The sequence below is a fragment of the Salmo salar genome, chromosome ssa09 (genome assembly GCF_905237065.1).
Source record: "Salmo salar chromosome ssa09, Ssal_v3.1, whole genome shotgun sequence".
Lineage (NCBI taxonomy): Eukaryota > Metazoa > Chordata > Actinopteri > Salmoniformes > Salmonidae > Salmo > Salmo salar.
Genome location: NC_059450.1, coordinates 135,915,332 through 135,929,525, shown reverse-complemented (window position 1 = coordinate 135,929,525; position 14,194 = coordinate 135,915,332). Strand labels below are relative to the sequence as shown.

At 44.2% G+C, this 14,194-nt stretch overlaps 1 protein-coding gene across 3 annotated transcripts in view; it reads right to left on the bottom strand.

Moving 5' to 3' along the window:
- LOC106612964 (G protein-activated inward rectifier potassium channel 4) overlaps positions 1-14,194 on the bottom strand; it is a 42,163-nt gene that overhangs the window by 14,250 nt on the left and 13,719 nt on the right. The window contains exons 2-4 of one of the 3 annotated variants that reach the window (XM_045724666.1): positions 12,339-12,421; positions 11,946-12,092; positions 6,780-7,653 (exon numbers count right to left, since the gene is read on the bottom strand). In XM_045724666.1, the coding sequence (XP_045580622.1) occupies positions 6,780-7,632 (853 nt within the window). In that variant the 5' untranslated portion in view covers positions 7,633-7,653; positions 11,946-12,092; positions 12,339-12,421. Of the gene's footprint in view, positions 1-153; positions 462-6,779; positions 7,654-11,945; positions 12,093-12,338; positions 12,422-14,194 lie in introns of those variants that run through there. The other 2 variants (XM_014214697.2, XM_014214694.2) reach the window with 2 other exon arrangements.

Here is a 14,194-nt window from a genome sequence, read left to right as displayed (position 1 = left end):
AAAACCAGGAGGGTGAGAAAAAGAGAGGCTGGGAAAAACAGGAGCTGACAGGACAAACGTTGGTAAGCTTGTCAAACAAGACGAACTGGCAACAGACAAATAGAGAACACAGGTATAAGTACACAGGGGATAATGGGGAAGATGGGTGACACCTGGAGGGGGGTGGAGACAAGCACAAAGACAAGTGAAACAGATCAGGGCGTGACAGTACCCCCCGCTCTGGGGTGCCACCTGGTGTCCTACCTGGGCGCATACCTGGTTGACCGGGGTGCCGGCGGTGGAAGTCGGCGATGAGGGCTGGGTCCAGGATGTCTCTAGCGGGGACCCAGCACCTTTCCTCCGGGCCATAACCCTCCCAGTCAACCAGGTACTGGAAACCTCTGCCCCGTGGTTGAACACTCAGGAGGCATGTCACCGTGTATGCCGGGTGGCCATTGATGACACAGGGAGGAGGGGTAGGCCTAGAAATGGAAGACAAAGGGCCATGAGACATGGCCTTAATACAGGACACATGAAAGGTGGGGTGTATACCAAGGGTACGGGGCAATCGAAGACGAACAGCCGAGGGGCTAATGATCTTGGAGATGGGGAAAGGGCCGATGAACCAGGGGGACAGTTTGCAAGACTCCACCCGGAGGGGCAGATCCTGGGTGGAGAGCCATACCTTCTGCCTGAGATGATACCGGGGAGCCGGGGTCCGATGGCGATCCGCTTGTCGTCGATACCTGGAGGTGTTCTTGAGGAGGGCCGACCGCACTTTCCTCCAGGTACAACAACAGTGGTGGACAAACATCTGGGCAGAAAGTATTCCAAACTCTTCTTGCTCAGGGAAGAGCGGGGGCTGATACCCTAGGGTACACTCGAAGGGAGATAGGCCCTGGGCAGAGCAGGGAAGAGTGTTGCAGGCTTATTCAACTCACACAAGCTGCTGGCTCCATGTTGTGGGGTTTGCAGAGACCAGTTCCGCTGGTGACAGCCCAGCTCTGCCTAGTGGCATAGGCTCAGGAAGCGGTGACTCGGCTGTCTTCAGCAGCCCTCGGGGCAGGACAGGAAACCTTTGGTCCTCTCGGCAATGAGACCGTCGGGAGCTTCCGGGTTGACTCGGAGGCAAGGTTGGTTCCCTGGGCATGCGAGCGAAATTGAATTTCCTCTCCCTCTGTCGTTCCCGTAGTCGCCCATTGATTCGGATGGTCAAAGCAATGAGGGAATCGAGATCCATAGGTAACTCCCAAGCAGCAAACTCGTACATGACCTCCTCCAAAACAAAGTGTGGAAATCCACCGCAAAGTAAGCCACACTGCAGGAGGCCTGCCGAAGCTGGATTAGCCTCCGTGCAGCTTCTCTCCCGGAGAACGGGGAGTGAAAAACCTTCTTCACCTCTGTCAAGAATTCCTCCAGACTAACACATATGGCCAGCTGCTGTTCCCATACAGCAGTAGCCCAGGTGAGAGCCATCCCGGATATCAGCGTGATGAGATGGATCTCTCCAAGATAGCCTGAGGGGAAGGAGGAGAGCTGAAGCTCGAAAAGGAGGGCACACTGAGCAAGAAACGGCTGACAGGTGCCCGACTCTCCATTGAAGCATTCCGGGGGGGGGGGGTAAATGGGGCTCCCGAGAAGGTGGAGTGGCCGATGAGATGGTGCTGGGTTACTGAGGGGCTGTGGGGTTACCAATGCCCAGTCATGGCATTCAGTCAACGTTTGGACCCCCTCCATAAGGCCACGAAGCAGTTCCTCGTGCCTCCCGATGGTGGCTCCTTGGGAAGAGATGGCGTCGTGCAGCTGGCCCGGGTCTGCTGGGTCAGTCATGGCCAGTTCGTACTATCAGGATAAGGTAAGACCCAGATGCAGACCGTGTCGAAGTAACAGTGTTTATTACAGCAACAGAGGCAAGGTACCGGATGGCAGGCAGGGTCAGGTCAGGCAGAGGTCGGAAATCCAGATAGGGGCAAAGGTACAGGACAGCAGGCTGGCTCAGGGTCAGGGGCAGGCAGAGTGGTCAGGCGGGCGGGTTCAGGGTCAGGACAGGCAAGGGTCAAAAACCAGGAGGGTGAGAAAAAGAAAGGCTGGGAGCAACAGGACAAACGCTGGTAAGCTTGACAAACAAGACGAACTGGCAACAGACAAATAGAGAACACAGGGCGACAACTGGAGGGGGGTGGAGACAAGCACAAAGACAGGTGAAACAGATCAGGGCGTGATAGTTAATAGTCTTGCTCAAGGGCACATCGACACATTTTCCACCTAGTCGGCTCAGGGATTCGAACCAATGATTTTCAGTTACTGGCCCAAACTTCTTAACCATTAGGCTACCTGCATACACTTCAAACAGACATGCCACAATGGGTTTCTTCACGGTACCCAAACCAAAACCAGATTTAATGAGTTGCTCAGTTATTTATAGAGCCATGCCATCATGAAATGCTCTGCCGCAAGAGGTTACTCAGGCAAAAGGCAAGTTAATCTTTACATTTTTTTTAAAGACATCTTGTAGCACAGCTCCCATCCACTTTCTACTGTATATAAGAATATTAATATGCACACTACCGTTCAAAAGTTTGGGGTCACTTAGAAATGCCCTTGTTTTTGAAAGAAAAGCACATTTTTTGTCCATTAAAATAACATAAAATTTATCAGAAATACAGTGTTGACATTGTTAATGTTGTAAATGACTATTGTAGCAGGAAACGGCAGATTTTTAATGGAATATTTACACAGGTGTACAGAGACCCACTTTCAGCAGCCATCACTCCTGTGTTCCAATGGAACGTTGTGTTAACTAATCAAAGTTTACCATTTTAAAAGGCTAATTGATCATTAGAAAACCGTTTTGCAGTTATGTTAGCACAGCTGAAAATTGTTGTTTTGATTAAAGATGCAATAAAACTGTCCTTCTTTAGACTAGTTGAATATCTGGAGTGTCAGCATTTGTGGGTTCAATTACAGGCTCAAAATGGCTAGAAACAAAGCACTTTCTTCTGAACCTCGTCAGTCTATTCTTGTTCTGAGAAATGAAGGCTATTCCATGCGAGAAATTGCCAAGAAACTGAAGATCTCGTACAACGCTGTGTACTACTCCCTTAACAGAACAGCGCACGCACATCTGGCTCTAACCAGAATAGAAAGATGATTGGGAGACCCCAGTGCACAACTGAGCAAGAGGAAAAGTACATTAGTGTCTAGTTTGAGAAACAGACACCTCACAAGTCCTCAACTGGCAGCTTCATTAAATAGTACCCGCAAAACACCAGTCTCAGAGTTCCTCTGTATTCTTTTGCCCATCTTAATCTTTTCTTTTTATTGTCCAGTCTGAGATATGGCTTTTTCTTTGCAACTGTGCCTAAAAGGCCAGCATCCCGGAGTCACCTATTCACTGTTGAAGAAACTAGCCTCTAATGTACTTGTCCTCTTGTGGTTACAGGTGGTTACCTAGGTTACAGATATTGTCTCACAGCTAAAACTTTGCCTTCTTCAAACACAATTTTCTCGTTGTCTGCTTGTTTTTGTCAATTACAAAACTATATTTAAGAAAAGTACATGTCTAAATATTACTTTCAACATTGCCTGCTCCCGAGAGTTCTCTCTACTTAGAAAAACACGATATTGTAGAGCTTCCCTCATGTCCCTTTTCATTAAGGTGCTAGCAGCCACATGAGTGAGTGCTAGCTAGCTAGCTACCGACCGGAACATTAAGCTAGCCAAGATCAACAACACAAGCAAACAGACTATACAACTACACCTTCTCTCCATTAAATCGAGTTAATGAGGAAATCGACGCCTTTGCAGCCTGAATGGAGAATGTTTTATATACAAACCAGTCCATGGGATACGAATGTATAGCAGGCTGCATTCATTTCCTTTGGACGGTAAGATGAAACGACACAATATCACCATCTGCAGGACTTTGGGCTCAGCCTTCATCAAGTAGTACAAAAATATAATTGTATCATTGTAGCCCTGACGAAGGCCATACTGCCGAAACATGTCAGAGTTTTTTAATATTTGTTCAAATCAAATCATAGTTTATTTGTCACGTGCGCCGAATACAACAGGTGTAGACTTTACAGTGAAATGCGTACTTACAAGCCCTAACCAACAGTGCAATTTTTAAGTAAAAAAATAGGTATTTGGTAAACAACAGATAAGTAAAGAAATTAAAAAAAAGTTAAATGATGGTGAAAATAACAGTAGCGAGGCTATACACAGGTGGTACACAGAGTCAATGTGCGGGGGCACCGATTAGTTGGACTAATTAAGGTAATATGTACATGTAGGTATAGTTAAAATGACTATGCAGAGATGATAAACAGAGAGTAGCAGCAACGTAAAAGAGGGTTGCTGGCGGGTGGTGGGACACATTGCAAATAGTCCTGGTAGCCAATGTGCGGGGAAACCGGTTAGTCGGGCTAATTGAGGTAATATGTACATGAATGTATAGTTAAAGTGACTATGCATAGATGATAAACAGAGAGTAGCAGCAACGCAAAATAGGGGTGGTGGGGGGACACATTGCAAATAGTACCTGTTCAGGAGTCTTATTCCATTGTACATGCCATGCAAATAAAGGCATTGTAATTACATGAAGAGTGCCTTGTTTCTTCTTTCTTTTTAAAAACATTAACATTCACGAAGAACAAGAAAAAATATGACCCTACTGAATAAAGTAAGCAAGTGACCTGTATAATGCATCGTATTTAGATTAGTGCATTATAACCTGTCCTGGAACAAAGGCCAGTATACGATGTGTAAGGCTTGCACGTACAGTGTTTACCTGAGTGAAATAATACACCCCAGGAACATATTAAGACAAGCAAATAAGGAAACCAGGGCTCGACAAGTGTCTACATTCCCTGTGCTACTGTGATAAGCAGATTTCCTCAATCAATATTCCATAGAAGGATTTCCAAGGCTATCAGGAAGCTAGCTGGGGGATCTCGTGAATGCAATTAATTAAAAAGTCCCTGGGACGCAACTTCGGCATCTGCCCCTCATTAGGCATAGGACAGGTCTTTTACAGCTTGAATTTAAATGTTGCGAGAGAAAAAAGTGAAATCTTCTTATCCTTATACATCTGTATAAAAAGGTGGTTTTGTGTTTTTGGTAACTTTCCAGAGAAGAGAAGGCGTTGATAATGCTTTGGCCAGGCCAGTACTGTCTGAAACCCCCCTGGAGCGATTGCTTTCATCATTGCACCGCCTCTCCCCAAATACAGACCGCCTCTCCCCAAACACAGACCAGCATGGGCAGCTAATGTTCTTTCCATTTTGGAACAAACATCTCAAAGAGGCCTCTCTGATGCACCAACATAGGGGAGATGTGGGCCTACGTATGGACGTGGAAACATATGCATAACTGTAACAACCTTCCTAATAAAGACCCTACCCATTGTTATTTTTTTGTTTGGTAATTTGTCTTTGTGGAAAATTACAAGGATGGTCATGGCAACAAGATATAACCTATTGTCATGGATCCCTCCGGAAATGTCATTACGCACACCTGGTCCCTATTCCCATTTGATTGTATAAGTGTGCCCTTTGTTCACCATTGTCCTGTCGATTATTGTTCCAATGTCCGTTGGTCGTGTGAGTACCTGTGCTGTGTTGTTTTGGCTTTCGTGCCGTGTGTATTGTGCAGATGATTACGGGTCTCGTCCCATGTGATAATCATTGTGCGATTGTGTATTTATTCGAGGTACTCCTCGCTCTTTTGTTTGCCTCAGGACTACCTGGTATGATGACTCCTTGCTGTCCCCAGTCCACCTGGCCGTGCTGCTGCTCCAGTTTCAACTGTTCTGCCTGCGGCTATGGAACCCTGACCTGTTCACCGGACGTGCTTGTTGCACCCTCGACAACTACTATGATTATTATTATTTGACCATGCTGGTCATTTATGAACATTTTAACATTTTAACATTTTGACCATGTTCTGTTATAATATCCACCCTGCACAGCCAGAAGAGGACTGGCCACCCCTCATAGCCTGGTTCCTCTCTAGGTTTCTTCCTAGGTTTTTGGCCTTTCTAGGGAGTTTTTCCTAGGGAGTTTTTCCTAGCCACCGTGCTTCTTTCACATGCTTTGCTTGCTGTTTGGGGTTTTAGGCTGGGTTTCTGTACAGCACTTTGAGAATATCAGCTGATGTACGAAGGGCTATATAAAAATAAATTTGATTTGATTTGATTTGGGTCTCAACCCTGCATTTTGTATAGTGTTTGTTTGGTCTTTGTCCCCGTGCCTGTACATGGCACGCTGTAATTTGGGTAAATAAAAACCCCTATTACGCATTCCTGCGCCTCTCTGCCGACCCCTTATACCAACGTGACACCTTTGCTCTCAAAAAGTGTTGTTTCTATTTTTTTTATGGTCTTATGAAACTTATAACAGCTATATTTACCTGAGTTGGTAAATATATTTATTATATGCAGATCCGTACCACATGATGCCTCTAGAAATTGTGTTTGTATGGATGTGAAATTGTCTGGTTTGTTGAATGAAAGATATTACATTATCAATGAATATGAAGAACCTCAATGGATTAACTGAACAGACAAGAGTTGAAATGGAATTGACCAAGGTCCTATCCAGAATAACCCCTAGATAGCCCCTACTCCCTACGCACTTGTGTAGGTGTAAAAAGATTGGACAATTCCACCAAGCCTATCAGAAGACAAGGTGGAGCTACTACCATATTGCTTATGCTTATCTAATTATTTCAGGTCTACATGAAGGGTCTATGGGCTAGGGGTCCTGCTGACCTATTAGCCTTGTTTCAAGAGGACGTACCTGTAGCTTCAACCATGCCTTCCAGGATGACCACGATCTCAAACTCCTCCTTGTCCATTTGGGCCTGGGACAGCTCCCAAAAGGGGCTCTTCTCGTTGATCTCGTGGGAGATTATGAGTGGGGACACCAGGAAGAGCCGGTCGTCTCCCGTGTCGAAACCGATGTTGATGTCCGTCTGGTTGAGAGGGATGAACTCCCCCTCCTTGGTCTGCTGTGAGCGGATCAGCTTGGCCCGGATGGAGGCCTCCACGATGTGGGAGTTGCGCAGGTCCCCGACTCTGAACATCAGACACAGCTTGTTGTCCCGCACAGAGATCACCGCCTTGTGGGAGAACATGAGCGTCTCGGCACGGTTCTTTGGCTGAGAGATCTTCACGAACATGCAGCCCACCATCATGGCGTTGACGATGGAGCCCAGGATGGCCTGGATCAGCAGCAGGATGATGCCCTCAGGGCACTTCTCTGTGATGACGCGGTAGCCGTAGCCGATGGTGGTCTCCGTCTCGATGGAGAAGAGGAAGGCAGAGACGAAGCTGTTGAGGTTCTCTACGCAGGGGGTCCAGCCCTCCTCGTCGCTGTGCCACAGATCCCCTCGGATCAGGGCGATGATGTACCACAGCAGGCCGAAGAACAGCCAGTTGACCACATAGACCAAAGTGAAGATGAAGAGGCTGAAGCGCCAGCGAAGGTCCACCAGGGTGGTAAACAGGTCGCTAAGGTAACGGTAGGTTTCCTGCACATTGCCGTGGTGAACGTTGCATTTGCCGTCCTTCTGGACGTAGCGTTGTCGGGGCTTCTTGATGGAGTCGGCGATGAGGTGCGTGCGCTCAGTGGAGATCTGGGCCTCCCGCATGTGTTTGGGAAGCTTTTTCACCTGGAGAGATAGAGAGGAATAGAGACAGTTCTGCTGAGACCTTGGTCACATTATCATTGTCTTCAGAAGTTCATGTGTGTAGCCAGGAGTGACCTATTCAGGAAACACTCCGTGCTCTTGTTACAGTCTATTGCTACAGGCCATTGTTTTCCTGGTCAGGTCAAAAGGTCAACAAAAACGTACGCCTCTATTCATGTGCAATGTTCTCATATTACCCTTGTTGCTACAATGTGTGACATTTCCTCATATTACCCTTTTTGCTAAAATGTGTGAAATGTCCTCATATTACCCTTGCTGCTACAATGTGTGCATTACAGTGCTGTCACACTGTCATGTAATATGAGACAATACACATTCTCGACCTTTTAAGTAATTACTTTGCTTTCATCCTCAACCACCTTTAACTGCCATCCTCGTTGACCATAAATAAACTGTAAATCAATGCTACAGATACAGTTGAAGTCGGAAGTTTACATACACCTTAGCCAAATACATTAAAACTCAGTTTTTCACAATTTCTGACATTTAATCCTAGTAAAAAATTCCCTGTTTTAGGTTAGTTAGGATCACCACTTTATTTTAAGAATGTGAAATGTCGCAATAATAGTAGAGAGAATGATTTATTTCAGCTTTTATTTCTTTCATCACATTCCCAGTGGGTCAAAAGTTTACATACACTCAATTAGTATTTGGTAGTATTGCCTTTAAATTGTTTAACTTGGGCAAACTTTTCAGGTAGCCTTCCACAAGCTTCCCACAATACGTTGGGTGAATTTTGGCCCATTCCTCCTGACAGAGCTGGTGTAACTGAGTCAGGTTTGTAGGCCTCCTTGCTCGCACACAATGTTTTATTCGGCCCACAAATTTTCTATAGGATTGTGGTCAGGGCTTTGTAAGGGCCACTCCAATACCTTGACTTTGTTGTCCTTAAGCCATTTTGCCACAACTTTGGAAGTATGCTTGGGGTCATTGTCTATTTGGAAGACCCATTTTACAACCAAGCTTTAACTTACTGACTGATGTCTTGAGATGTTGCTTCAATATATCCACATAATTTTCCTCCCTCCTGATGCCATCTATTTTGTGAAGTGCACCAGTCCCTCCTGCAGCAAAGCACCCCCACAACATGATGCTGCCACCCCCGTCCTTCACGATTGAGATGGTGTTCTTTGGCTTGCAAGCCTCCCCCTTTTTCCTCCAAACATAACAATGGTCATTATGGCCAAACAGTTCTATTTTTGTATCATCAGACCAGAGGACATTTCTCCAAAAAGTACGATCTTTGTCCCCATGTGCAGTTGCAAACCATAGTCTGGCTTTTTTATGGCGGTTTTGGAGCAGTGGCTTCTTCCTGCCTGAGCGGCCTTTCAGGTTATATCGACATAGGATTTTACTGTGGATATAGATACTTTTGTACCTGTTTCCTCCAGCATCTTCACAAGGTCCTTTGCTGTTGTTCTGGGATTGATTTGAACTTTTCACACCAAAGTACGTTCATCTCTAGGAGACAGAACGCGTCTCCTTCCTGAGCGGTATGACGGCTGCGTGGTCCCATGGTGTTTATACTTGCGTACTATTGTTTGTACAGGTGAACGTGGTACCTTCAGGCATTTGGAAATTGCTCCCAAGAATGAACCAGACTTGTGGAGGTCTACAATTTTTTTCTGAGGTCTTGGCTGATTTTATTTTGATTTTACCATGATGTCAAGTAAAGAGGCACAGAGTTTGAAGGTAGGCCTTGAAATACATCCACAGGTACAACTCCAATTGACTCAAATGATGTCAATTAGCTTATCAGAAGCTTCTAAAGCCATGACATCATTTTCTGGAATTTTCCAAGCTGTTTAAAGGCACAGTCAACTTGGTGTATGTTATCTTCTGACCCACTGGAATTGTGATACAGTGAAATAATCTGTCTGTAAACAATAAAAAATAATGACTTGTGTCATGCACAAAGTAGATGTCCTAACTTGCCAAAACGATAGTTTCTTAACAATAAATTTGTGGAGTAATTGAAAAACATGTTTTAATGACTCCAACCTAAGTGTATTTAAACAACTGTATCTCTGCTACAACAGTGGTGGGCGAGGACTGCATGCGATGCTCTGGTTAAATGAAATGAAGGGCCCTGATTCTGTAGCTGCACTACTCCCATAATATTGTGTGAGAGAGTGTCTCTCCAAGCACATGGTGCGCCATGAATGTGGGAGGAAGAAGAAAGGGAAAAAAGGGAAAAAAGGGAGATAGCGAACATAAGGGTACAGGTCCTTCCTTCCTCACTGCTGGCCCAGCTCCAGCCAGGCGATCTGGCTCCACAGCTGTGCCTCCCCTGTCCCTAGTGCTGTACCTCACCCCCTATGGGACACTGGCAGGTCTGGATTGGAACATAGGAATACCCCACTGTCCCATCCCTCTCAGCTCCTACTCTATCCCCCAGCACACACAGGCCAAGGGTACATTGGCACTCTGTATCCTGATTGTTGGAGACGACGAGCTTAGTTGTTAATTGAAATGTGGTGTTGCCGTAGTGGTGTTGCCCCTCCTGTGCCCTCTGAAAATCAGGGTGTTAATCAGACACCTGTGATCACTGCTCACCCTCTCCCCAGAGTGGCGTGACATCCGAAACTGCCACACTACTCTTTTTTTTTTTACAGCCTGTATTGAGTATTTTTCAGCTCCAGCTCCAAAACTGAAATAATGGCTCCCGATTGAAGGAATTCAAATTAAAGACACAACCTTCTAAATACATGCTTTAGTCCTGCAAATGATTTAAATAAAGATCTGAATACTCTAGGCAGGTTTCCTTTTTGACCCAGGTTTATTCGACAAAAGCAATGCTCAAAATATATCTTTGCAACGTGTAATGGAAACAGTAGATATTGGGGAAATTTTGTACAAAAAATTATAAATTAATTTATCCATTCAACGGGTGGATTTTTCTTTTGTCAAAGTTTATTTATCGAGACAAATTATGATGGAAACAGTGTTTAAAAAAATAATAATTATGATTGAAGAATACGCAGGGCACGTGATATCAACACATGACTATGAAGCTCCACTCCACATTTAATTCTAAATGCCTACTGCCTGCTAAATCTTTTTCAGCTATAAAAATAATGTTTGTTTGCAGGATCCTTGTCCTGACTTTCAAGAATGGCGGATTTGCTTCAACTTGCTTTCTGATTTGCTGGACGCAAGTTTCCCCATCCAATTATGTCAGATCTACAGGAGTGTAAGTTTCACCATGGCATGGACTGTGACAATACATTGACACGAAAATTATTACAATATGGCAAATATTTGTAAATTCTTGCATTCTATCCATGCAGGCTTTTGCCGCCTACCTGAGACATGAAACAGATAGGTGGGAGGGCATACAGCCTGTCACCAATTTATTCATCCGCAATTTGCCTAAATGGATAATGTAAACACATCAACCACTTCATTTGTATTCAACACAGTTGTTTTTTTCTTAGGTGTGACATCATTTCGGCCAGCTGTTTTTATCGACATAAGATAGCAGGCAATTGTTGAATCTGTTTTCTATGAAAATTTTCTAAATGTCGACAAAAAAAATCACTGGGCAAGTTAATGGAAGCATAGCTACTGTTTGAAATTCTAGCTAGGGTCTCTTCATTGTAGTTCTCTGTACACACACATTAGGAGAGTATTCCATGTATCAGATGTTGCTTTATTTATGTACATATTGATCTTTCTCTAGATTATACGGTAATGAGAGGTTTGACAGTGATGTGAAAGACAACACCCATTGACAATTACAGCAATTAGTCACTCAATGACATTGGGATCTTTGACCTGTGTTTTGGAGAACGCATGGGTCACTTCAATATGTATTTCCTTGGGAGAAGGTAGCTTTTAGACCCCTTCCTACAACAAGATCAGTTTGTTTCCTCAAGGCCTTTAATTGTACAGATGTGGGATCTTAATTTGAAACAGTTTGCTACAGCAGGAAAATAATCCTGCAGCAACAGGAAATGTGAATTATTATGTGGATTAGAATGGACATTTTTAAACCTTCAACACACTACAGGTTTTAAATGTCCTGCATTGCAAGTTCTCCTGACAATGGACCTTTTTGTTTCTATGTGAGAGTGTTGAAGAAATTCCTAATTGAGTGATTGATGAAGCCATCACAGACAGTGCTACAGTAGTTCAGCGAGCCCACTTTTGGCCATCCCAGAGTCAATGATGTCCGCAGTGCTGACACTCCATAAACAAATTCATTAGCAATTGCTGTGTGCTAGTGTTTTTCCACAATTGGTTTGCCTCACCACACTCGGTTAGGAAGAATAAATTCAATCGTCTCTGGAATGAAGACAAATAACCTGGACTATTTCACCATCCATTATCAGGACGTGTGAGTCGTTTTCTCACAATCCTCTCCATGGTAGTGGGCTGAACCATCCATCCATCCTCTTCTGCAGAGACAGACAGGCACACACACATGATCACCCTTCTTATAGGAAACTCATGATCCACAATGGTTCCCTCTCGTCCCCTTATATTTTTCCCTTACACCAGACACTTCCATCTTTCACCACCCCCTCTTTCTTTCCCTCTTCCTTACTCTGCCCCCTCTCTCTCTCTCTACCTCCCAGCAGTGTTACACAGGACAATTGGGGGAGGGAGAGGACTGTATGTGCGTATGGAAAACATGTTCTTACCGCTGTGGGTGTGACTCCTATCTCCATGTCGTGGTCCATGTGGACTTGAGAATCTCCTGCCATCCTCAGGTGGAGCTCAACACCTGTGGGGAGAGAGGGAGGTGGAGGTTCAACAAACTGTGAATCTCCACTATAGTCAGTATTTTCACTTTCATTAATGTTCAGAATTATGCATCAATCAACTCTCAACAATGGATGATTTTTCACAAAACATCCCATTAGATCACTCAGGAAAATTCTGCGTAGTCAATACTACATTGATTGATAACCCCTCAATAAATAGGTTTCTACACATATCATGTCAATCATGTCAATCACTTTAATGAAATCAATACTACTATGCCAGTCATCTGTTTGAATAGGAGCCACTACTAACAGCGAGCCTGAATCTTAACAATGCATGCTCAGGTCTCCATTTTCATGTTAAATCTAGGCTAAAACACTATGTTCCAACAACCATACTAGCATGCCAATAAGAATGCATAGCCAGTACATTAATTCATTCATTACTCCATGCTACAGTAGGTGGTATGTGAGGACAGTGAAGTCAGTAGTGAGGAATTAGAACAGAGCCTCAGTTCATCATAATGAGACAGACCTTTCTCACCAACACAGAATGCTAATGTGTGGATTATCTCTGAACTCACATGGGAAATGGGACTCTGTTCAAAATGTGCATCACTCTGTTAGCTAATTTGTAATCTCTGAATGAAGCAGTCTCAGCTGTCTGTAGCTACCGTGTTCAACCTTTGTTATCCCCCCGAGGAGGAGTGGAGGAGAACACATCAGTGCCAGTACGCTGCCTGGGCTGAACACCAACCCAACTGTTAAAAGCCCTGATGCTGCATGGACACGCTGACCATTACTTGAATCACAACGATCACCAGCCTGGACCTTTCACATTCTGTCCACAGCACATTTTAAAGTCTTCATTTCTTTGTTTAAACTTCCCATGTGACTACAATAATAGCTCTTTGGCTTTTTAAAATAAAGTAACACTATGAAAGGTGATTTGATGTAGTTTCGAAGACTTCTTTCGAACACTAAATGTGGTTTCTTTGTTGCTATTTTAGGTATGTTGGTGTAATACAGTGATCTAGTGACAGACTGCAGTATCTGTGATCTGATTTTAAAGTGCTGGAAATTTTATTTTTAAACATCAATTACAATGACTCAAACTGACAGAGGGAAAAAAAGAAAAAATTATATTTTGGCAATAGGATGAAATAACACATACAGGAAGTCAGCACTACAGATATGAGAGGCGGAGAGGGCACATCGATAGGGACTAATTTTAGCAGCAATTTCATAACAACACCTTTTCAGTTATATAAAAGCATAATAACTGATAGGGTCACTGGTGTATGAAAATAAACCAATAGAGTGACAGAGAGTATGAACTGTGTGTTCCATAATCACTAATCAGAAGAGGTGTGGACTCGAGTCGCATGACTTGGACTCAAGTCTGTCTCGAGTCATATATTCGATGACTTGAGAATCGATTTGATAGAAGAAAAAAATACTTGAGATTTGACATGGACTTGGAGCCTCAAGACTCGGGACCCGACTTTGACTTGAGACTGTGGACTTGAAATTATCTGGCCACGTTTTGTCACTCATTTTGTGGCACAGAGTCTCCATGGATTACTCTCCACACAGTCAGAGACCGTAGCCGCAGCATGCAGTTGCAAAAAAAAAAAACCTGCAACAGATTGGCTAGTGAAATGCATGCTCGGCCCTCTGATTGGACCAGAAAACTATCAATCAACACAGGTCGGGTGAGCTAGCGCAATGGTTTTCAAAGTGGGGAGAAGGTTTTGGGGGGCTGCGAGTGTGAAACTGAATGGGAAAATACA